This window comes from Poecilia reticulata, chromosome 7, assembly GCF_904066995.2.
Source record: "Poecilia reticulata chromosome 7, P_reticulata-male-v2, whole genome shotgun sequence".
NCBI lineage: Eukaryota > Metazoa > Chordata > Actinopteri > Cyprinodontiformes > Poeciliidae > Poecilia > Poecilia reticulata.
In genome coordinates this window covers 16,885,289-16,910,134 of record NC_088836.1, presented here as the reverse complement: position 1 = coordinate 16,910,134, position 24,846 = coordinate 16,885,289, and the positions used below count along the sequence as shown (strand labels likewise).

General features: G+C 41.6%; 2 protein-coding genes across 4 annotated transcripts; both read right to left on the bottom strand.

Annotated features, from left to right (window-relative positions):
• Positions 1–280: 280 nt before the first annotated feature.
• erbb3b (erb-b2 receptor tyrosine kinase 3b) lies at positions 281–14,621 on the bottom strand. 2 transcript variants are annotated; one of them, XM_017305984.2, is made up of 28 exons: positions 13,987–14,621; positions 11,682–11,836; positions 11,374–11,560; positions 11,027–11,152; positions 10,855–10,917; positions 10,557–10,675; positions 8,860–9,001; positions 8,577–8,690; positions 8,370–8,487; positions 8,218–8,291; positions 7,675–7,765; positions 7,046–7,167; positions 6,420–6,552; positions 6,234–6,327; positions 5,786–5,943; positions 5,622–5,666; positions 4,824–4,965; positions 4,155–4,274; positions 3,982–4,080; positions 3,627–3,812; positions 3,401–3,556; positions 3,234–3,309; positions 2,987–3,133; positions 2,772–2,869; positions 2,505–2,678; positions 2,316–2,387; positions 1,938–2,220; positions 281–1,392 (listed from the first exon to the last, which is right to left on the bottom strand). In XM_017305984.2, the coding sequence occupies exons 1-28, from the start codon at positions 14,063–14,065 to the stop codon at positions 752–754; spliced, it is 4,014 nt and encodes a 1,337-aa protein (XP_017161473.1). In that variant the 5' UTR covers positions 14,066–14,621; the 3' UTR covers positions 281–751. The 2 variants fall into 2 exon arrangements, with proteins under 2 accessions (XP_017161473.1, XP_008411911.1); XM_008413689.3 differs by having other exon boundaries at positions 7,046–7,248; positions 13,987–14,620.
• Positions 14,622–16,519: 1,898 nt separating this feature from the next.
• Positions 16,520–24,568, bottom strand: arf3a (ADP-ribosylation factor 3a). Of its 2 annotated transcripts, none has more exons than XM_008413687.3 (5): positions 24,462–24,568; positions 21,496–21,671; positions 21,298–21,408; positions 18,899–19,023; positions 16,520–18,803 (listed from the first exon to the last, which is right to left on the bottom strand). In XM_008413687.3, the coding sequence occupies exons 1-5, from the start codon at positions 24,563–24,565 to the stop codon at positions 18,642–18,644; spliced, it is 678 nt and encodes a 225-aa protein (XP_008411909.3). In that variant the 5' UTR covers positions 24,566–24,568; the 3' UTR covers positions 16,520–18,641. The 2 variants fall into 2 exon arrangements, with proteins under 2 accessions (XP_008411909.3, XP_008411910.1); XM_008413688.3 differs by having other exon boundaries at positions 21,496–21,660; positions 24,462–24,542.
• Between the last annotated feature and the right edge of the window lie 278 nt (positions 24,569–24,846).

The window sequence follows — 24,846 nt, the reverse complement described above, 5'->3', positions numbered from 1 at the left end:
ATATTATTACAATCATTTTTACTGAAGCTTTTTTTTTTTTTACAAGTACATAGTACATAAGTAGAATTTGTATGCTAACTTGAACTATGGGGGAATTAGAAAATATCGATATTTATATAGCAGGAAAATTTATTTTGATAATGGTACTGTTTAAGATATTCTTTTGCCTCGCGTTATGTCACGTTCTGCTGTTCATGATGTCCCTCAAGAAAAGCTAATCATAATTTTGGTTCTTTTATAAAGATTCAAGCACAATGCAAACCAGTGAATGAGTCTGCAGTCATACAAAATTAATACCTTTATTTTTTTATGCAACTACTGTGGTGATAGTGAAACCATGTACAGAACACACATCAATGATACAATGATTAAATATTTGCAAAACCATGAAACCACATTTAAAAAAAACATTCACTTATATGTAAATATAAAGTTCAAAAGAGGTTTAATAATTAATTATATGATATAATAATTAGCCAATGAAAAAAAAGTGAAGTAAAAAAAAACAAACATCCTATCTGAAGATGATAAGCTTGTAAACACTTGTAATTTATGGCTCTGCACTTGACTCATATTTGGTTACATAAATTATCACTTACAGTAAACACCAGTGAAGTAAAAAGAAAAAATCTTTTTTATTTTATTTTATTTTCAAATAAAACCAAAATAATCTGGGGGGGGGGAAAATCTTAGAAAATGTCACGGATGCAAATATGCATCCGTTCCCCTTTTGCTGTCCCAGTCCGACTGATTATGTGCGTACAGCATCTGGTTTGAGGAACAGCCTGCTGTGCCAGTAGTCTGGGTTGTCAAACGATGTGTTGTTGCCAGGTTCCCTGATGCCAGCACACACCTTGATGTATTCCCCGATCCCTGCACACCTGTCACTGTCCGTCTCCTCGGGAACAGCCCTCGTCTTTGCTGGGAGGTTCTCATATTCCGCGTGCCCCCGCTCACCAGGCACCTTTTCAAATCTGCTCATCTCCTCATACACCTCCACCGTGCCGTCTCCAGCTGCCGAAACATCTGCCCCGGGCACAACACCACCACTAGGATCCTCTGGAACTGTCGCTTGTTTATTTGTGTGGCAAATGTCAGTTTCTTCTTCCCCCTTTCCCTCTTTGACCGAGCCCCGGGCTGTTTGGTCTGCCTCCGCTCCAGTCGTCGAAGATGTCTGACTCCCACATCTCTCCAATTCTGACTCACCTCCTTCTGAAGAGTCTGAGTGCCTGATATCCATGTATTCATACCTACAAGTTCCTCGGCCCACCTCTGTTTTATGATCCACAGATTTGATCTCTCTCCTGCTGTGGAGCTGATCTTTCTCCGTTCCATCTCTCTGCTTTGCTGCTGCTCCTTGACAAGCCTCAGGTATCTGATTACTTTTTGTACCTGAGAGCATAGAATAGACAAAGACGACTGGATGAGAAGTTTTAGTGATGTATTTATACTCAACAGCAGAATTCACAAAGTCACAAAAACAATCAGCCGAAAAGTGAAACTTGCATCGTATAAATTCATTAAAAACAGAATGATGTATTTAAATTGTGTCCAGTATTTATTTTATTTTTTATGATTAGTTCCTAAGATTATTTTAAATGAGACCAGTAAAAAACATTTTATGAGGTAGAAATGGAAATGCCCCCTTCTCAAAAGTATTTAATGTCATGTACAACAAATTCTTGGTCACATTTTGTACTGGTCCTGAATAATGTTCTAGTTTTCTAAGAAAAACAGTTTGGGGTTTTAATTAGTTGCAAGCCGTATCCATCAAAGCGTACACCGAAACCCATCACTCTGATGGTTTTCAGAGAATATTATGATTCGTTACATGAATCTATGCAAAAAAAAAAAAGTTTCAGTTCCTAATTTAACAAACTGAAATAAAATAACATTCAATATTTTAATTTGTTGACAGTAAGAAAAGCAAAACCTACTTCTTTCTGGGGTTTCAGGTGACCCAGGCAGAACGTAGCCATAGTGGTCCAACTCCTCCTCATCCTCCTGCGCCGTCCACACCTTGTAGGAGGACGGACTGGAGGCCGTGGAAAGCTTCCTGTGACGATTTAAAGCCACATGAGGGCTGCTTCTCTCTGAGCCTAGCCTTGCTCGGCGAAGGCTTCCAGCCCGTAACCCCTCTGCCTCCCTGCCATTTCCTCTGACCTCTGATCTTTCAGGCAGTGTCCGCACAGAGCTCAGGCGAGACCGGTGAAACCACAGCTGAAGCGAAAAATTATGTATCAGACCTAAGAAGGTTTGAATGAATGTCAGTTTACTGGGGAAATTGACAGGGGATTTCTGTGTGGTCATCACACCTGACGGATGTTGTCTACTGGACTTGGGGTCATTGGTAGGTATCCGGTCGGGCCAGGCTGAGATACACCACTCTAAAAAGGTCGCAGAAAAAACAAGAAGAATGCCACTCACTGATCGTGTCAGTAGTTTAAAACCAATCTATCATTCCAATGTAACTAAGACGCTGATGTGCATTTGTTGTTTGTTACCCTGCAGGAATTTATCCTTGAACGAGAAAGACTCCACGATGGAGAGTGCTGCAGAGGAGGCGTAGTCAAACCATCGTCCAGCCCCTCCTCATCTGCGTCTTCCAAATCTGCATCCAGAAGTCCTCGCTCTGACTCTCTTCGATGGATTTCTCCAGGCGGGGCGTCTTCCCCTTCCTGTGACAGGACAACAGTGGAGGAGCAACTTTTACGATGTAAAATCAAGGATAAGTAAAAAAAAAGCTCTGAAACAAGAAACATCATCCGCACCTTAATGACAAGGTATCTGTGTGGATCTCTTGCCATCCTTGTAAAATCACTCGCTAGCTCTTTGAAGGTGGGCCTCACGTTCTCGTCAATCATCCAGCCTAAAACCAAATAAAAAGCAGTAAACTGTTTGCAGATGATTGCATAGAAGCAGCCTCTGTGACGAGAAAGCCTCGACGTGCTTGTGTTCACACATAGGGAGTGATCTAGAGGCTCACATTTAACCATGACCATGTAGACATCAATGGTGCAGATGTGGGGCTGCGACAGACGCTCGCCCTTCTCCAAAAGGCTCGGCACTTCCTGAGGCTGCACTGACACGTACGGCTGCGCCCCGAAGGACATCATCTCCCACACCGTCACTCCTGTCCAGGAGCAAAAATGCTGCTTTTAATGTCTTTTCTTGGGGTTCACACACAGTCAACATCTACACGGATCGCTTCGTATGACGAGTAGGTTTCTTACCGTAACTCCAAACATCGCTTTGATGAGTGTACCTTCGAAACAAGATGCTCTCAAGCGCCATCCACTTTATAGGTGTCTGAATGGAGTGGACAAATGAGCATTGCTTGAAAACGCAAAGAAAATACATTGGCGGGTGATCTCACACTGAACCAGATGGTAGCATCTACCTTTGTGTCTGTGTAGATGTATTTCTTGTCATCTGGATAGAGGAGGTCTGCCACGCCGTAGTCCGAGATCTGGACCTGATAGTCGTTCTTCAGCAGGATGTTGCGGGCAGCCAGATTTCTGTGGACCATGCGGTGTTCCTCCAGGTAGAACATACCCTGAGATACAAGCGGTTTTACTTTACATTCAGTCTAAGACCTTACTCGGAGGAGTCACAGCTGTCTTTACCTTAGCGATCTGCACACACCAGTTGAGCAGGCGCTGGGGGTCCAGGCTGTTCTTATGCTGTCTGATGTGCTCCAGTAAGGAGCCACGGGGACTGAGCTGGGTCACCAGCTGGAGACTGGGACCAGGACAAATTCCCAGCAGTCTAACAATGTAAGGGTAGTCCAGGCTGCCCATGGACAACATGTGCTGTAAATTGAGTGAATGCATTTTAGACATCGATTAGTATTACAGCAAATCGATAGAAAACGAGCATTACTGTTTCCTTCTTGGAATATTTAAGCTGCGAAGAAAAATTATGCTCTGTTCATGCCATTTGGTGTTTTTATATATTTTAAAAAAATTTGATGAGACTCACATCAGTGATCTCAGTGAAGGCTTGTCGACTTGAGCTGTCCTGGATCGTCTTTATTGCCACAGGGATCTTGACCGTCTCTCCCTCTGGGGTCCAAAAGCCCTTAAGCACACTGTATTTTAGATCATGGTAGCTCCATGTCATATCAACCGATCACAAGACAAAATTAATAATACCTTGTGTACCGTTCCAAAAACGCCATAGCCAAGGAGTTTGATTTTTTTCAGCTCTGACGGCCTCAAGATCCGAGCAAAAACCTTTGTGCCTTTCTCTCCCGAACCCAGGGGCTCAAAGCTCTGTTGAAAGCAGAACAAATATTTAGCTGACTCCTACAGGGTTTTGAAAAGGTTATATTGGATTATTATGATTTGTGCATTAGAGTTGGGTTCTTTAGATTTACCCTTTACCTTTATGGTCTCCTATTCTCGTCTCTATATTTTGCTATTTTCTCTTTTCTTTCCCTGCCGTCCTGCTCCCCTTCGCAGCTGTTTTACATCTCCTGATTCTCCTCTGCCTACGCTTTCCCTCAGCTGTGTCCCTTTCAGTCTGATTAGGGTTTCAGGTTGTGGTGTACCTGAGATATAACCTACCTCATTGAGACCAAAATATAACAAAGTTTTGGCAAGAATTGAAATGTGTGTTCACAGACACCCAAAATCTACCCTGACTGAGACCGAGTTACCTTTAAAAGGAAACATTTCAAAATCCACTGCTTTTTATCTAAGTTCGTGGTTACTTTGTAACAAATGTGGAAATATTCAAGAGTTATTAATACTTTTGCATGCCACCTCTTGGCAGAAGCAAATGTGTGTGGCAGGCTTATGTTATGGTGTTTGAAGCCTGACCTCTCCGCTCTCCAGGTATCTTCTCATGGCTCTCTTGCGACGGATGGCAAGGCCTCGGTGGTACAACAACCCCAGGAAGAACAACCCGAGGCAGAAAATCAAACAAGCTGGGACTGCCAATGCTATACTTGTGATCTGTCCGCTGCAGAAGGAAACAGAGTTGTTTTAAAAAGAATGAGACGTTTTAGCAGGAACCTAACCTGAGCTTTCTTGCCAAGATGTCTTTTATAAAGGAAATATTTTGGAGGATTTATTTACATCAGGATATACTTTTGCATGTTCAACAGTTAAAAAGTGGATTGAAGCGCAAACCGAGACCTTCAAACATACTCAGCATCTAAGAAGACAAAGACATGTTGATTGGTTTAGATGAATCTAAAAGAAAAAAAAAATGTCACAAATTTTCTGAATCTAAAAATTGTAATGTTAAATTTCTATCAAAACTGAAATGAAATGACAAATAAACTTAGGTAGGGATAAGCATTCTATGATCATGTGCTGTTCTCTTTAAGAGGGGCTGGCCATCTCTCCCTATCGATCATCTGCTAATCATCTACCAGCTTAATCACATATTCAGTCAAAACAGTCAAAGTAACCCTGTTATATAACGTACGAGGGGTTTTCTCTATTTTTTTGTGATAAGAATCACAGCAGACAAAGTTCTGAAAATTAAACTCATTAACCAAAAAGTGAGCGCAGCAAAACTAGCTTTTTAAACTGACCAAGCAACAACCACACGGTAATAGCAGAACGTTGACATGCAGTGTTTTATATCCACCAGCAGGGGGAAACACTCACCTGCCGCCTGATATCTTACAATCGTTTAAACCTGGGCCCGCGCACCTGCAACACAACATCCCAAACTTTTTCTGACTGGAAATGGATTCCATGAATATATATCACTTTTATACATGAGTGAAAGCAAACCTATTCATAAACGGATGTTTTAATCTCACCCTTACCCCTGTGTGCAGTTGGGATGACATGGTTCACAGTGGCCCTCTTTGTTGGGGTATTTGAAAATTAGTCCTCTGTGTTCGTCAAGTACTCCAGAGGGACAAGAGGACATGCAGTAGGGACCATCTTGAAGATTGGAGCAAGCCACGCATTCATCTGCCCCCTTCAAAAGACAAAGATAGAGAGCAATGAGGAGAGTTAAACAAAAAAACTTATGAAAACACGATAAAACCAGTCAAAGTGTTAATTGTAATGTAAAAGATTAAAATGAAAACGAATCAGAGAAGCAAATATAAACACATTAAAGGTGCACAGCAGAGAATTTCATATTCCAATTTTCAAGAACTTGTTTTTTCTTATACAGAGAATACTTGAGTAACATGATTAAAACACATTTGAACTTATAAACACTATCCTAGTTACGGATTAAAAAAAAAAAAAAACACATATTACCGTTCCTGTGCAGCTGACTTTTCCCCTCTGAGGCTTGCACTCCGGATGACAAGCGACACATTCTTCGTCAGATCTTGCAAATTCCCTCTTTTCTCTGCAAACACAATATGTTTTTAGAGCATGTGCAACTTTACTAAAGGCACACATGAGCTGCAGTCACATAAAAGTCAACCCAAAACCGCTGACCCAGACACAAAGTTGCAGCTTCCCACACACGTGCCGTGACGGCTGTAGTTCCTGCAGATAAGACACTGGTCAGGGCCGGGGCCCCAGCAGCCTGCGTCTGAGCAAAGAGGGTCGCACACACGTCCTTCTGCCACTGCACACAAACATGACAGTGCCTCAGACATCTACTGGATGAAAGTTCAAGGTTTTTTCCGCCCTTTTTTTCGTTTTAAGTGACTGTAATAGCTTGTAACATACGGTGGATTCTAAATGTACACACACCTGTTAAAGTGGCTGGTTTCAGTATGCAAATGCAGGAGACCACAAAAGAATATTTTTCACTATTTCTATTTTTATTGTATCATATATTCTATGCAACTGAAATAAACAAATCTGACTGGGGAGAACATTGTTAGAAAATACAAATACAAGATCTTGTCTGAACGTCGTGTGATTTATGTCACATTAAAGGTGTAAAAAGTTTCCATATGATTTATAATATCTCACTTTTTCTTAAGAAAACCCTGTTAATTTGGCAGGGATACCTTTAGTCGTAAAAGCTACCTCATCACTACAAAGTGAGCTCCTTTGTGATATTCAAGTCGAACATGTGTTTTGTCGTCATGCTTTAAAGAAACGTGTCTCACCACACTCCGCAAACGGCTTGTTGTTGTTGAGGTTGTTGACTCGAACTCTGCGGCCCCTGAACAGCTGCGTCCAGTTCACAGTGTGGTGATAACAAAGGTTGGCATTCTGACTGATGTACACGCTGCCGTCGTTGATATACCGCAGAGAGCGCAGCCCGAGGGAGGTGAGAGTGGGGATATGTATCACCATCAGAGAGAATCGCCTTTTGTTTTGGGGATTGGAGGACACACACACACACACACGCACACACACACACACACGCACACACACGCACACACACACACACACACACACACACACACAGAGGGTAGTTAGCTTACAAAATGTCTCAGACAGTTAGGAAGTTTGTATTTCAGACTTTATCATTTGGTTCTGAGCAGTCTATGTCATGTTTTAGTCTGGATGTGTGACAGTGCACAGCTGCAAAGAACAAGACAAGTGGAGAAAATGTTAATGTTAATTATAAAAGGGAAGAATATAATAATAGGTGTTACAACAGAGCGTGTGGATTTAATATAAATTGGTTTTAGTTTGAGCAGGAAGCGTCAGACCCAGGTTTTAATTACACGATAGGTGCTCCTTTGCACAGATTGTTAATTTTTTGTGTGCCACACAAAATCATCCTTACTTGTGGAGCGACCTCCCCTGAATTGTCGTGAGGCTTGAAAAAACCGAGAGGTTGTTTAGCTCTTTAGGCCAAGACTGGATGTTAAGAATATCTGAGAATGAAAACATTACAGTTCTTTATACATGCCGAAAGATGATCTTTAATAATCTATGAATGTCTTAGGTTTGCTAAAAGAGATTTTTTTTTACCATAACATAAATCCTAGTAATTCACTGAGATGATTTTAGACACAGGAAGCAGACTTTTTGCCACCTGTAGATGGTGTGAAATAAACCATTTGCTGTCTAAAAGTTGTTTGAGGAACTTTTGCCACTTTTGGGAAACTCAATTTCCCAAAAGTCTTTTTTTGTTTTTTTAAAGAAACTAACAATAGCCGTGAAGTCCCTCAGTTTATATTACATTGCTCCACGTCTTTACAGTTAATAAAAATTTAAAACGTTTAAATACAGAGATTTACTTAGAAGCAGCAAAATCATGGCGACTGCCGTCTCTGTGAGGGAGCAGAGGCTCCCTAAACGGAAAAACCTATCTGTAAATACAAACCTGTTATTTCCCTCACGGTGCGGAACACCTCCAACTTTTTGGCATCGAGTGGTGGAATGTTTTTAAAATCATCTCTGTGAGGACCAGAAAACACATCATTAACATACAAACTGTCTCTTTGTTAGGCTCTCCTCCAGTGGAAACAGAGTTACCCATGAATCCCTGTGACCAGGAAGTGAAGGCTGCCCTGGATCTTGGTGCAATTAACGAAGCTGTCGATGTTGCTGGAATCCACCGTCTGTCTGTGCTCTGCGCCGGTGCCGTTGCACACTGCAGGGATGATTCCATCCAACACTGCTTTTTGATCACAGACAGCGCTATGCTAGGGAAAGGCTGAATGGTGCTTTAGTGCTGCTGACCTTTCGGGCAGAATCCACTGCAGAGCTCACACTGCCTCTGGCCGTCTCTCTCCATCTCTGTCTTGTCTGGAGGACAGACGCTCACGCAGGAGCTGCCGTCCACCACAAAATGAGCTGTGGACAGAAAATAAGAAACAGGAACAAGTCAATTGTTACAAAGCCACAAACACATGTACACACACGCCCCCCCCCCCCCCCCCCACACACACACACAGAGCAGGCTTTGTGAACATGTAACATTAAAGCAGACTTTAAAATCACAAGCATTTCATGAATTACTTACTAGGACACTGAGACACACATATTGATCCATATTGGTACTTTGCATTGGGATTGGTCTCCATTTGAAATGTCTGTTTGTTGTAAATGAGGGTCTGGGGGCACTGAGGCACGCAGGCTCCTGAATCGTTGAAATGACGGCATGCCTGAAGGAAAGAAAAACACCTTTGACCTATTGGCATGACATCTAATCAGGGCTGATTTGAGTGTATCTATGCATGTGAAATATTTTGCCATTTCTTAAATATCTGTTTAGGGCGTAATGCCAAATCGTACAAACCAAATCCCTCTATACTCATTTGTTTGTGTAACAAAAGCACATAAGAAAATGAGACAGTGGTTCTCAGATCTGATTAGCATAAAACACAACAGACTGCTAGTGACTTGTACCCAGAAGGTTCTGGGTTTGAATCCTGTCCTGGCTGGAATAAGACCTGAATCACTTTAGAAGCACCTGTATGACAAAAGGAAGTAGACTAAAATATCTCTAAAAGCAACACATCATGCTTTGATCTAAAGAAAATTATAAAAAAATGTCTATCAATCTGCCATTTCCATTGGCTTTGGGACTCCAGAAAAATACATCTGAGGTGCTGATAGCTTCATTTGTCTCGGTTTAGGTCGATATTCATGAATCAGTAATAGGAAAGAGACAGAAAATATGGCATCCATTGAAAAATTTCAAGGTGAAAACCACTGCTGGACGAAAAATAACATAAAGAAAACAGACATCTTGATGACCTCCAGATCTCTTGGAAAAATATTCTACAGACTCCAGACATAAAAGTTTAGCTTTTAAGAAAGTGTGGGTCCTGTTACAACATCATTTCAGCTATGCAGCTAGCAAACCAGCATGGTTTAAAACAACCTCTAATTGAACTCAAAATAAGAAAGGGATTCGACCCAACTAGAGTCTAGATCACCCCAAGATCACTAAGTCTTCTTAAAAGGTCGAGTCTCTGAGAACAGTTCTTCAAAATATAATCAGTGTTTTCATCAAAGTTGAGCTGACTGTCCAGGAACGACCCAAGGTATTTAAAATTTGCCACAGTTTCAACAGGTTGGCCATCAAAATAAACTTTAACCACTTTAAGGTCTTGTTTAGATCATTTAATTAGCTCTACATTCTTAAGAGAATGAAAAATTTATAATAAATAATAAAGACTTTGCTGTATTCTGATTTAGTAATGCAATTATATTAGTTGTGTCACCACCCCTATGGCACTAGAGGTAGTAGCAACCCCGAAAAGATGCGACTAAGGAGCAGATTTAGAAGTACACCGAAAGTTACAGAATTTGGTAAAAATGGTGAGCTTTGCTGAAGTAATTAAAGACACAAGTTCAAATCCATGCTGAGAGTGGAACTCCTTCAATCAGTGCTCCTCCGCAGCACTGATTGGCTCAGCAATGTAACGTGATCCTCTGCAGCAAGTGATGGCAAAGCGGGGCGACATCACGACTTTACACAAGTGTGTCTTTACCTCCGTTGCAGAGGCTCCGCCGAACCCCTGAGACCGAACCCCTGGGGTTCGATCGAACCCAGGTTAAGAACCACTGGCTTAGTCAAAGCCTAGACATATATCCAGTATAATTGCTGCGTTGTGACCTTAAACATGCTTCAAAACCTTGGTGTCTCAATTTAAAACATTCTGCACAGACAAAAAGTGTCTGAACTGAGAAGCCACACAGCAACAAACTTACAAAACAATCCTCATCCAGAGGGCCTTTGCATCCTGCTGCACACTCGATGTGGCAGCAGTCCCTGGGGCTTCTCCCAAAGCAGCGTCCGTTGCACTGGGGAGCACACACCATCTTAGTCACTGAGAAGACAAAGGACAGGAAGGTTGAACAGAGTTCATGGTCGTCTGCTCATATTTGTGTGTGAACGTCTTTAACTGGGCGTCCATGAATAGAGCTATTCAATTATTACAAAAAAAAAAGAAAGAGAAGGATGAAACACTTAAGAAACAGAAATTGCAACAGTCTGACAGGGACTCACAGATCTGACACTGGTCTTTATTTGGTCCCCAGCAGTAATCGCCGCAAGATTTGTGACACGGGCCTGAGAGAAAGAGAGACGAGTTCAGACAGAAGACAAACAACTCAGACAAATAAAGAGACAATGGAAAGAGCAACGGGTGCATCCAAGATGAGATCATTCAAAGTCAGACCTCTCTCCCCGTTATTTTGGATGTCAATCGGAGCGCTGTTGTCTCGAACAATATCTTGCCAGAAGATCGAGGGGCCATAACTCAGGAATTTGTTGTTAATAATCTGCACTCCGCCCTCCAGAATCTCTAAAGATATAAAAGAGACATATTGGGGGGGGAAAAACAGCAGATCATCCTGGAGCAAATTTTTCAATATGTTGAAACAAACTTCAGTCTTAATCAGTTAGCATTGATTTGCCTTTTTTCATTATTATTATTATTATTATTAAACATCTTCTTTTATGTTTCTGGGATGCTGAACGGCGTACTTCAGTTTCTTTAGCTCTAATATAGCGCACGCATTTAACCTGTCAGGTTTAGGAGTCCAAGCTGTCGCAGACCGTTAGAGCCTTCCTTGGGATAGTTGAAGAAAACCGACAAAGCGAAGCGTCTTTCATACAGACTGTTTCCTCTGATCACCCGCAGCTGTCCTAAGGGGATCTCCTGAACGTGGTTCATAGCAATGAGGACATAACCGGTCACCTCACGGATTGTCTGGTGGTGAGATGAGGGGTTGAGGGGGAGAAGAGAACGATGATCACATATGAGATTCAAATTAATTCACTGGTCCACATCTACTACTGAGGCTTAAGCACAAAACTGGGACTGTGTTTACCTTGAGGAAGGAGAAGTCCCAGTTACTCTCAATCTGAGTGATCTCTAGGTTGCCCATGATGATCTCACAGCCGCTGTAGCGGTCCTTGATCAAGTTGTACTGAGTCTCCTGAGAACCGGTGGAGCTCAGACCGTTCTGGGTACCCGGACACACCTCTGGCAGAAGGAAAGTGAAAAGATCCTCACTTTTATTAAAAAAAAAAAAAAAAGATCACATTTTCTCTTATCAGCAGTTTATGGTTTGCAGAAACATGTTTACATGAAACAAATAGATGGACAGAAGTTCCAAAATAATATCATAATCAAAGCTGTCATGGAAATGACTCATTTTTGTGCTTTTATCACATTTTGTTATGCACCAACAAGCAAAGTACTTTATTCGGATTTTATGTGATAGAGCAACATAGAGAAGATTGTAAAGTGGAAGGAAGCAAAAAATGATTACATTTTCTTTGCAAAAAAAGTTATATATAAAACTACTTTAAATGCATCACAACTGTTACGTGTATTGAATAGAACAGAAAGGGAAAGAAACATCTTTAGTCTCAAAGTGGGGAAACTCGTTTATATCAGCAGCACTTTGAAGCATGCATATTCAAACTAAGGTCAAAATAATGAAAAGAGACTTTACAGTAAGGACAGATATACGACATAAGAAAATAATACTGCACAGTTATTTTAAATAGCACAATCTGTCTAAAGGAATTGTGCACCTGAATATAGGGCCATTTAAAAATGTGATATTTGTGCATACAGAACAACAACAGACTCTTCACAAGAAACAAAAAAACCCTGCAAATAACAGCAAACATGGTTTTGCGCAAGCATTTGTACATCTATAAAACGAAACATTTTTGCTCATTTGTCTTTGCAAAGCAACACAAACTCAGTCAGGCTGGAGGGAGAGTGACTGCAAACAAATAATGTCAAGCTTCATGATGAATTCTTCATGGAGCAGTTTTTGATTTTGACAAGACTACAGTAGATCATGAATATGATTTGAGCTAAACGTTGTAGTTGTGGCTCATTGTGGCGGATGGTGTGTTCAGGGAGGATGTGGAATCTTGGTTTTGCATGTTGGCCACAAGGTTTCACTTTGGTCTCGTCTAAGCACCTATTTCCACAGACATTTTTTGTCTCCCGCATCACTTGTGGGCAAACTGCAATTCCAGCGTTCTCTTAGCAATAGCTTTACTTTTCTCATCATTCCATAAAGCTCAGATATTTGGAGTGAATGATTTATAGATGTCCTGTCTAGAGATTCTGAGGCAAACAGGCAGTCGGGCGCAGGAGCAGCCCAGGCCCTCAGGGTCGTGAAGAAAAGGCCGACGGGTCGAGGTTTTTTTTTTTTTCTTCTTCCTTCAAACAAAGCTCAGCGTTGTGATAAAGCTATAAATGTGGACTCTGTGTCTCAGAGAGCAAAGAGTGATGCACTGACATACAGAGCTTCTGTGTCTGTATGTGCGCGTCTGCAGGGAAAGTGTTGCTGAGCTCATACCAGAAAGACAATGGCCCATGTGTGAGTAGGACGCTCTGGCGGAGGAACGGAAATATCATAAACGGAAAGAGACGCGTTCCACCTCCTGGCAAGTGACTAAAACTGTACGTTGTTCTGGCTCATTTTGTGCAGAGATTAGACACCTGCAGCAGGGTACAGATCATGAGTCATATTTCCTGTTTTTATTTTGAACTTTGCAGGTAGAGGCACGATCGTTCAAGCTGCAGTGACATGACGCTCCCGGGGCCTTCATGTCAGCAGTGACGCTGCACACAGCTGGAACATCCTCAGTGAAATACACTTGCAATTAAATCCTACGCATGTATTTCACTCGTAAGTAGGACTATAAAAGTTTTGAAAGTATAACTACAGGTGTCTCTCTTGCTTTCTGTTCTTCACTCTGGTGTTTTGTTAGTCAATAGTTCGATTATGAAACACAGTGGTGGCAGCATCACACTGTTAGGACAGGGATGCTGGAGTTAATGGGAAGGCGTATGGAGCTAAACGTGGGGCAATCATAGAACAAACAAACACACACACACAAAAAAACATATTAGAAGATACTTTGAGAATGGTCCAGTCAAAGTCCAGACCAAAATCCAATGAAGAATAGGTGGAAAAGACTTGAGATTGAGATGTTCAATGAACTTTGTGGTTGTAGTGAGAGACCAACATGTTTGTAAGTTACTCGTGATATTTAGCATTGCAAATAAAAAATTTTAAAAAATGGTTGAGAAAAAATATATAATAAAACATGAAGCCACATTTCTAGAGACAAATGTTTTTTGTATAGTATAAATTTACCTACCTTCATGTGATTGAGTGGACCCAGTGTGTATCCTCCATGACAAAGCCACACAAAGTAACAGGACGTGCTGCTGGTCCATGCTCACTGAGATTTCAGCATGTCAGGATTTAGATCCTCCAATTAGCAATATAGGAGAGAAATTCAGTGGCTCTAACGAAGATTAAGATATAATGATTAGATAAATATATGTAATAATAAAAATAATAATAATAATTAGACTATGTGAAATTTCCTTTGTTCCTCCAAACATTAGTTTCAGGAGCAGACTGATGGATCCAAACAATTCCACCGAAAACCGCGAATAACCAGCAGTTTGGTCTCATCGTGGAATTTCCCTCCTGGAGAGAGGGAGTCTGATTGGCCCACAGCCAGAATTATTGACCAATCAGAAGCTGGTCCGTCTCCCTTACACTTCCCCCTCACCCCCTTTTCCTCTCCATGCAAGAGAGTATACTTTGAATCTCTGTCAGGATTAAATAATAAAGAGCGCAAAAAGTTACAAATACAAACATGCAAAATGACATATTTTCGAATCAACAGATCCAGAGCGAACCTTCCTGGTGTGAACCACCCCGTGTGACTCTGTCTGCAGTTGTTTTGGTTCAGCTGCTGCATGTGGACGCAGCTCTGATGAGTCTGAGTGGACGCACTGTTCCCCCTGTAAAGAGCAGTATTGTCCGCCAGAGTCGCGTCAACTGGTTAATCACCTCTTTGATGCGTATGAAGCTGCCTGCCACAAAGGCCACATTGTCTGATGGTCAAGTGACTTCTGAACCCAAAACAAGAGCAAGCTTAATTTGGGGAAAATGGCTTCAGAGAAGACAAAAATTCCTGAGCTTGAATCTGGGGAAGCTAGGAGGCAGACTAATCTATATAATCGCTGCTAATGGACGGGTTATCGGCAAGTGCTTCTGACGGATTGGCTCATAATCTTTTCTTTTTTTTTTTTTCAAAGAGATCAGGAAACGTGAAAGCTATTCGCTTGTGCAGATTTTTTTTTTTAATATTCCCTTTCTGATGTTAAACTTTTGCATTAAATCTGTCCGGACTGAAGTAGAAAATTAAGCGATAATACCTTTTGTTAGAAGTTGAAATGTACGGGATTGTCTGATAAATTTCTGTCCAGTAGGGGGAGCCAGAGTCTGAGCGCTGGCTCCTGGAGTCCCAGTCTGCTGCAGGTGGACTCAGTGTCAGCGTTCATAAATGCAAGGTCATTTGTTTTTGTTTTTTTTAAACTACTTATTTGTTATGCTTGCTAGTGCTATGTAGCATTATATTCAGCTATAACTATTAAGATCAAATAAAACTTTGTGCAACCTTGGATCTGTGTAATCAGAAGCTGGCCACAAAGTGACACAAACATCATTTAGTGTGAAGAAGTTTAGGATGTGATATATTGCACTGGAAACAACACACATGAAAAAAAGAAAAGATTTTAAAAAAAGAAAAGAACGTGCTTATTTTCGTTTTTAGTCCTATGCTTTAGATGAATAAGTGATGATTTCCTTCAGCGTCTGCGTCAGTGTCCTGGTGGCCCCGGTCCGGTGGAGAAGCAAACTCTGAGCGCTCCCTGCTGTGGCCTTTTGCAGCAACCACTCCCTTCAGAGATTGATGAATTGATTGTGTGGCTGCTGCCAGTGTGTCTGTGCCCTGGGCGAAGGTGTCCCGGTTACGGGTGGGAATCCCAGCTATGGCATCCGCCCTGGGGCCGCCATTGTGGCCGTCCTGCAGGGGGCCCCGGGGGGGAGCTGGTGGCTCTGGGAGCAGCTCCGACTCACATACTGCTGTCACACCCTTGGAGACACAGCTGCATCCTTCCCCCCCCACATGCCCTACCGATCAGCTCAGACAAAATGAGTCCGCAAGGGAACTAGGAAGACTGTGCCAAAGTTTTCTTAATGCCACCAGCTTCGGATGAGGGGGGAGAAAAAAACAACAACATGTAAAGTCATGTTCTTCACACCTGTTTGAGGAATTCTTTTGGTGTCCACCACCGCTTTAGAATATATCAATAAAATACAATATTACACTGAATTTTTGTTCTTGTTTTAGGGCCTTCAGTACAATGTGCTTACATATTTGGATATATGAGGAATTAGGAAAAAGGACATTCACAGTTGGAACATTTTCAGATTTTTCAAGACTGCTTCTAAGGAAGCCTGTATTGTTTTATGTACAGCCATGTATTAAAAAATTAGAACATGTTCTGATGAGGCTTGCTTAAAAATAAAAAGGTATTAGAGATATAGCTGTTAAGCCCACATTTCTGTATTAAAATGTTTAATTTTTATTGCTATCGTCTGATATTTTAACCCTACGTTTTAATTAGCTTTCAGCAAAAAAATCTGTCATAATTAATTATAACGAAGGCTTGAAAATATCCATGTGTAATCAAACTTAGTGAAAGGATCTGACGTAAATAAACTTTTCACAAACGCCCTAATTCGTTGAACATGACCGCATATGGTCAAAGCATTCGAATGCTGAGCTTAAAGCAAACAAAACGTTACACAAGAAGCAGAAACAAGAGAAATCCGTTTAATTTGGTCGTTTATTGATTTTTGAAATACCAGGAATCATCAGATCATTCTTCATTTTCACACCAGGTTGTGTTTACGTCCTCTTCATATTCTAACAGAGTTTCCTTCTGAATCAATTTCTGGAAACACGACAGAACAAAATGTTGCCCGGCCTCGTTTCTCTTCCCCTGACGATGATGATGATGATAATAATAATAATAGTAATAATAATAACTATAATCTCTGAAAGAAGGATGTTTAGCCACAACAGTGTCACAGATATCAGGTGAAATACTGGACGTCTTCTCCACAAACAAACCTGTTATCAAAGAGGAAAGAAACCACTGACTTAATAAGGCCACAAAATGAAAATTCACAGCAAACAGAACATGATAGATAAACACGTCACACTCACACGCACAAGCTGTTGTCGGTTATAATCAGCTGCCAACTCGCTGACCCCTTTATCTACAGTTTAACCGAGAGTAACAGTGGATCACTTCTGCCACAGTAACATACAGTATATACAGTTGCGCGCCGACATAGAAAAAGCATGCTTGTTTGCATATTAGAAGGTTTTTCCAGTAAACTTTACACAAATTCATGACAATTTTTTTTTTAAGTACAGCATTGATCCAACCAGCAGCAGTAATTCTGACTAACAAATATAGTCTGAAGGAAACAGGCCAGTACAGTATATTTCACTTTTAATTACACATCTTTTACAGTATTAACATGCCTTACGATGCAGGATGACTTTCAATCGCTCTCTCTCTTGTTTTCTGACTGTGCAAAAACTCAAGGCGTAAAGAAACATCGACCTAAAAAGATGAAGTTAAACAAAACGAAGGAACAGAAGGACAAGCAGAACAGGACAGTGCGTTCTCGCGGAGCGATAAATGACAATGTGCGACGAGACACATACAGAGATCTGGTTAGCAAAAGCCGTAGCACGTGTGACGGACGAGCGAAGCCCCGACGGATGAATAAGCCGAAGCAGAAAAACTGGGTTTTCAAATAAATAAACATTCAGAACCGAGTAAGCTCTAAAAACCGCCAATCACATGCAGTGCTGAATCACTCTCTGCAGCGGCAGCGTTTTTTTTTTTTTTCTTTCTTCTTCTTCTTCTTCTCTCCTCGCTAAGCTGGTACAGAGTGGCTGTCTGTTCTGTCGTCTGCATTAGCTTGGATATCACACCTCGCTGAGGCCGGATGAGTTGTCTTTAACCCTCTCTGAGCCGTCAAGAACATTTGTTTTATAGTATTTACAGCAGAAGCCTTCATTAGTTCCCACAAGGCCAAATGAGGGATATGTCCATGCAGGTTGGGAAGCAGCAATAATGCACACTTAAACTACAGAGACTTTCTTTTGTTTTTGTTTTTTTTTTCCACACAGATGCCTGAGCAGCACGTGCACATTGCATTTAAGAAAAAGAAATCATTCAATGCACTTAGAGCTTAACATCAATCGATAAATAAACAAAATGAAGGCGATTGTTCACATCGGCATCAGCAGAGTTCATGTTTCTCGAAAAATAAATAGAGAAAAAAATATGTTTCAAATAAATACAATCTTGAACCTAATTCATTCTGTCACATAAATAAAATCTGGGGAACACATCTCCACGCCAGTGAAAGCTTATTTTGTCCGAGCTCGCTCACTGCATGTAAAATTGTGAGTTGATGTTCTAGCATACTGTCCCTCTACACGTTTACGACATTCTTTGCGATTCACACCAGGTTTGTTGATTCTAAGGTGAGGCGGTTTCTGCCGCCATGTTCTGAAAAATGGTAAATATTCGATATAAATCACAGGCTGTAAAGAGGTGGAGAGTCATACGCCATCGTTGTAACGTTGCACAATTAAATCCCGATATTTGACGCGTTCAGTCTGAAAAGCATAGATCGGTTTTGATCAGCTTTGACACTATTTGTTTGTAAATCAGTACATTTAAAAAAATAAAATTAAAATCTCACCACAGATCCAAACGAGTCAAATGAATCAAAAGTACAGAAATGGAAATATCAGCGGGGGGGAGTCTATCTCCTGGGAGCTTTTTGAGTGATTTCTCTCTACTTAGTGAACACAACAGACTTACTGCAACCCTCCACCCAGACTCTTCCCCGACCAGCTCCTCACTTCTTGTTCTTCAGCTGGTTGGCCAGCCAGTCCAGGCCCTCGTAGAGGCCGTCCCCGCTGGTGGCGCAGGTGGCCTGGATGTACCAGTTGCGGTGGCGTAAGGAGTGCAGGCCCAGCTTGTCCGTGATCTCAGCGGCGTTCATGGCGTTGGGCAGGTCCTGGGTAAAAGCCACACAGAGCAGAGCGGTCAGGTGAAGAAACTCCTCAGCTGAGGGGAAAAATGGAAAGAAGAGATAAAAGAAGAGGACTTCACCTGTTTGTTGGCGAAGACGAGAAGAACGGCGTCCCGCAGCTCGTCCTCGGCCAGCATCCTCATCAGCTCCTCGCGGGCTTCGTTGACCCGCTCGCGGTCATTGCTGTCCACCACAAAAATCAGACCTGCATCAAAAAAAAAAAAAAATAAGAAAGTCAAAAGATTAAGCAAGCCCAACCCCCAACGTCACATTAAAAAAATAGGCCTACATGTTGTTAAGACTAATTCTGTTAGAGGTTGTTTCAAAATGTCTGACGGTAATCTGAAACAGCAAACGAAGCTGAGCTAAAGCATTAGTCAGATGTGCCCTCGAGTGCTGTAGGCGAGCATTCTGCTGTCTCGTTAGCAACAAAGTGCAGAAGCTCGAATGTATTTTATTGGAATTTTATGTAACAAAATATACAAAGCGGAATGAAAACGAGAAGAAAAAAATCTTTAAAAATGTGCTGTGCATTTGTTTATGACCTTTGAAGCAGCAATTCTGTTGCAATTACAACAACAAATACATTTTTTTATCAATTTACTTTGTGCAAAAACACTTAATCTCAGTAAAATTAGTAGGAGTGTTTGTCCACTGTGAATTTCCAAGAGATTGCAAGAGATTCTAACTTGAATTTAGGTTTTGACTGGGTCATTCCGACACATGTAGCCGTAAAATAAGTGATTTCATTGCTGCGCTAGCTGCAGCTAGAAGGTGAACGTCTACCTCAGTCTCAAGTCTTATGATGTCTTCAGTGATTTTCCCAGTATTTCCAGATTGGAGCTGCAGCTATCTTCCCATTAGCTCCCACTAGAGGTGTGCCGATCGATCGGCCACCGATCATAATTGGCCGATTTCCGTGAAAAAGTGCATGATCGGTGATCGCCGATCACGGTCTCTTGTTGCCGATCACACAAACCGATCACCTGCATCTCATTTCGCAGCCTGCCTGTGCAGCTGGTCTCCTCTTTCCTTCACACTGCACAAACGCGCAGCAACAATCTATAACTGTGGAACTATAACACACTGAGTGAATGGGGAAGTTTGCGTATTGCAGAGGAAAATTGAAGCACGTGGGGTGAAGCACGTCAAAATGCGTCTACACGACAAATCTAACATGGCATAAAAACAATGCCATACTTGATGGAGTTTGGCTACATCGAGGCTTACTGCAGTAAAAAAGACATATGGAGGATCAGACAGCAGGTAAAGCAGCACACAGCTACAAACACTCTCCCGGATTAGCATGATGGTCAGAAAGCTAAACAAATAACCCGCAAAATTATTTAAGTCTTCGAGGTGCGATGTAAGACGCTGGTTCTGCTCTCGCTGTTGAACCGCTGCTACGCGCTACAGGTAGTAATATTTCAGACGGAGCTCCGCTTCTGCTCCACCTGGTAGTGACTCTCACACCGAACCTCTGCTTAAAGCTGCAGCGTATAACTTAAAAAAAAAAAATTGACATATGTATTAAAACTTTCGCTGTCCTAACATGAATCAGATAATCTTTGAAAAAATAATCGATCTCCTCCCTGTTCTGCATAATTACTCCACTCAGTCAGAAACAGCCACTCAGAGCCAGCAGTAATCAGCTAGCCGCCATGCTATCAGGAAGTTTTCATTCAGTAACTCAGGATTGTTTATTGTAATGGAACCTGTATTTGCCTTTGAATGCTAAGTTTTACACTTAAATTTTTTGGCAATGCTTCAGAGCCTTCATGTTTTCAGACTGTTAAAGATAGCATTACCAATAGCAGTACAATTTGCACAATGCCTGTTTTGTTTTTTTCTTGGAAAAAGTTATTAAAAAAAAGTTTTTGTCTAAATTAAGGGGAATTTTTGGTTCCTTTGTCCATATAATGTAACCGGTAGTGTTTATGATTAAAAAAAATAATAACTATGTGATCGCTATCGGTGATCGGCCCTCATGGGTGATCGGAATTGGCAGGAAAAAACCTGATTGGCACATCTCTAGCTCCCACCAATTACACTTTCCCTGCTAAAACCATGCTCCCCAATGACATGATGCTGCCACTACCATGTCTTCTGGTGGAGATAATGTGTTTCTAGTGTGATGGGTCACACAGTGTTTTGCATTTAAGTGAAATGTTGGCCTCATTTCATTATAAAAACCTTCCATGTGTGTGCTGCCTCCCTCACGGCTTTTGCTTTGCCACTTTTGCAGAGAGGTAGGATTTGTGAGGTGAATGACTAATAGTTGTTCTGTGCACAGATTCTTCAATCTCATTCTCTTTCTATTTTGAGAAGATGGACAGAACTCTGTTGTGTGGTTAAGTGGATCAAAAAGGAGAGGACAGGTTACAAATGCACATCAAACATTTCAGTTCTCTTTTTTTTTCTTTTTAAATGGACTTTTTTGTAATCTGACAAAACTGAAAAAAAAAGTCCCTGAGCTCACCTTGAGTGTTCTGGAAGTAATGTCTCCAAAGGGGACGGATCTTGTCCTGGCCACCCACATCCCACACGGTGAAGCTGATGTTCTTGTATTCCACTGTCTCCACGTTGAAGCCTGAACAGGAAGACAGAGCACAAGGAGTTGAGGCAGATGCTTATCGCCACGCGCGACTGGCTGAGTTCTCCCTGTCTCATCACGGACCGATTGTGGGGATGGTGGTGACGATCTCGCCCAGCTTCAGCTTGTAAAGGATGGTGGTCTTCCCGGCGGCGTCCAAGCCCACCATGAGGATCCTCATTTCTTTTTTGCCTATCAGGCTCTTCAGCAAGTTCCCAAAGATGTTTCCCATGATGACTCGGACCTCAGCTGCAACAGAACTGTGAGACAGGTGACTGAGCAGCAAAGAGGGTGCAAATACAGTCATGAAGGAAAAAAAAAAGCGTCTTCTACCAACATTACAGTCTTAGTACACTCCAGGATTTGGCTTTAGAAGTGATGACTTGATCTTCTTTTTACACAATTGCCTCATTGTCTTGTGTTAGGATCAGTTGCTGTGATTAAATATCTGTAATTTTGGTCTAAAATGTCTAAAGGGGCCCTGTGACGTTAACGGACACATAACGTAGCCTGTGATGGACTGACAACCTTTCCCACCTCTCACCCCATTGGCTGTTTCAGATAGGTACCTGCCCCCCGACGACCCGAAGCGGGTTTAGCGGGTGGATGTCTAAAGGAAGAACCCTTCTCCTTGCAACCTTTTCAAGCATTTTCAATCTTTTTCTAATGCCGCTGCCATGAACTTTTTTAAAAGAACCGCTGACTCTTCCTGGATTGATGGGCAACCACCATTGCTTCTCAAAGGTCATTGCTGATGTCTTCCCAACTTGGCTTCAGGCTGACTCACATGTGATCCAGACCCAACAAACGAGCAAAACTCCTGCTTCTGTAGAGGTGGTGCACACTTTCTGACGATCAAAATATTCATGTACGTTTGATTAGCAGGATCTGGCAGCCGCGGTGTACTTAGCTTCCTCCCATCGTTTTCTTTTCCCCGTGACTTAAGACAGCCAGAACCACGGTCGAAATGTTAGCGCCTCAGCAACATCTCAGGGGAAGGTCTGTAAAATTCCACTTCGCACGTTGACGGGAGGCTGACCCGACTCTGCTACTGTAAACAGCTACTTTTACGCTACTGCTCTCTGGATCTCTGCTGTGAGGTGGATCAGCTTTCATGTGAAGCAGGTTAACTACCCATTCAGCTGTTTGCTGGCAACTGAAGCAAAGCAAGCAGAACGATCAATTTGCACGTTAAAGGACAGGTGAATTAGCCGGCGAGTTTGTATGGTACACACAATCAATACACTATATAAGAAACATCCTTTTGTCTTAATTTCTTTTTTAAATTATCTTAGACGCATTATTATTTTATGTCATTGTGATTAAAAATCCCCTTTTTATATTTTAGCCTTATTAAATGCACGTGCCTATTTGAATAAAATAAAACTGATTTAATTCAAATGTTTTATTCAACGGAACGTCTATATGGCGTTCTAGATTATTTTTGTTTGTTCACAATAATTCATAATCTCTGAAAACTGTTAAATGCAAAAACATATGAAGCCAGGGGAAAAACAGAGGCATTATTTACTTATTTATGGTGTCTAAAATTTGAATTTGTCAGATTGTGGTGACCAAACTTGAACTCAAGTATTAAGATGACTACTGTATGTTTAAAACATAGTGAGAGCTGCAGTGATAACCTTTAGATTTCCAGTGTCATTAATCAACTACACAAGGAGCTGCACAGCCACTGTCGGTGAGCTTGTTGATACAGAGAGTGAAGACAGAAAATGCTGAGAAATAGATTTTGTTGGTTTTTAATTTTTATTCATTTTAGCCATGTCCCTCACCACTACCATGAGAAAATTCCTCTGGATTAGCAGTTTAATCTTAGATGGGACATAGGATGTTTTATTCCTTTAAACAATCAAGCATAATATGTGTAATAGGGACCAAAACAAGAATGAGCTATTGGGAAATTGTCCTGTGGTCAAACTATTAAATGAGGTTTCCAGGGATCAGAATTGTTTGTCCAGCAAAAACCCACAGATGTAAGATTGAATTGAGACCTGGGATTGAAACCTGGAGGTCAAGTGAACATCTCATTGTTGTGATCCTCAAGTCATTTTGTTTCCCTTACCGCAGGGCATTACTCTGCTGAAAATGGCCAAAGACATCAGACTGTCAATGATCTTAAACTATGCTTGGTTATGGTAGGAGTCATGGCAACCTCTGCATACCGGCTTGCCTTCCAGATTATTTCCCTACTTCTAATAAATCAAAACTGAAGATAAAAGCTTCACTTGCTGCCTGTTATATGCCATAATAAGATCATAAGTGGCCACAATGTTAAATGCCAGATCTGTATGCTTCTCGTTCACTTCCACATGCAATATCTGTTTATCAATTTTGTAGTGGCGATATGAATTATCAATACCATTTTATCCCAACAACTTCAAAGCATTTCTACAGAGCAGCGGTGCGATTTGACATGCTGTTCAGTTCACTCTCTGTGGCCCTTAGTGGTTTTGGCCCTTTAATAGGCCAACTCTGCTGTTAACTTCTGCCAACGCATTTCACCTCAGAGACACTTCATGTAAGCAGGGTTTTCACGTGGGGCATCACAGTCCTCACTCTGGAAATCGTTGTCACATTTCAGAGCCAATAACAAATAACAAATATTTTATACAACATGAACAGGAAGGAGCTGCTAGCACAGTCTGTTACAGCTGCAGAGGGTTGCTCATACATCTGTCATAATGCGAGGCGAAGGGAAGGGAGATGCTGCAGTCCGAGCAGCCGATGGCTCCCGACTCGTTTCTCCGGTCTGGATACGACAGCTAGTCAGGTGTGCCTCTTTGCTTCTGATTTCAGCTCATGATTTTAGGGGCATTCAGGGGGAAAATGTACGCGTCGATTTGTGCGCTGTAATCCCCGCGTACAGTCACGACAAAAAAAAAAAAAACGGCCGGGTATCGTCGATAACACGACAGTTTACAATGAAAGGTGCGTTTAAGGACGTTGGAACAGCGGCGTAATATTTCATAAATTAAAACTTCGAACACATCTGTTGAAATTTTCACCTTTTCCATCTCATTCACACTTACCCGTCAACGGCAGGCAGGACACCAGCTGGATTCAGCAGGCAAAAGACTGGATGATAGTCTCGCGATGACTTTAGGCTTTGCTGCAGTGAGTTCTCGCGATACATTGGACGCTATGAACGCATCTCACGTTTGCCATCCTCAGGTGACTTTCTCAAAAAGCAGGTGGACTGCGGGCACGCAGCTGCTCACTCTACATGCGTATTCAGTACAAAAACAACTAAATAAATAAATATAAAGTCACGAGAAATCTTCTCAAACGCTTCAGTAGCGTGTCTTTTGTCAAATTTATTTTAAAAATCACTACAATCGTCAACATTACAAGGTTATAATTTGATTTATACATTATTGGAACATTCCAGCAAAGCAGAAAATACTTTAAAAGTCT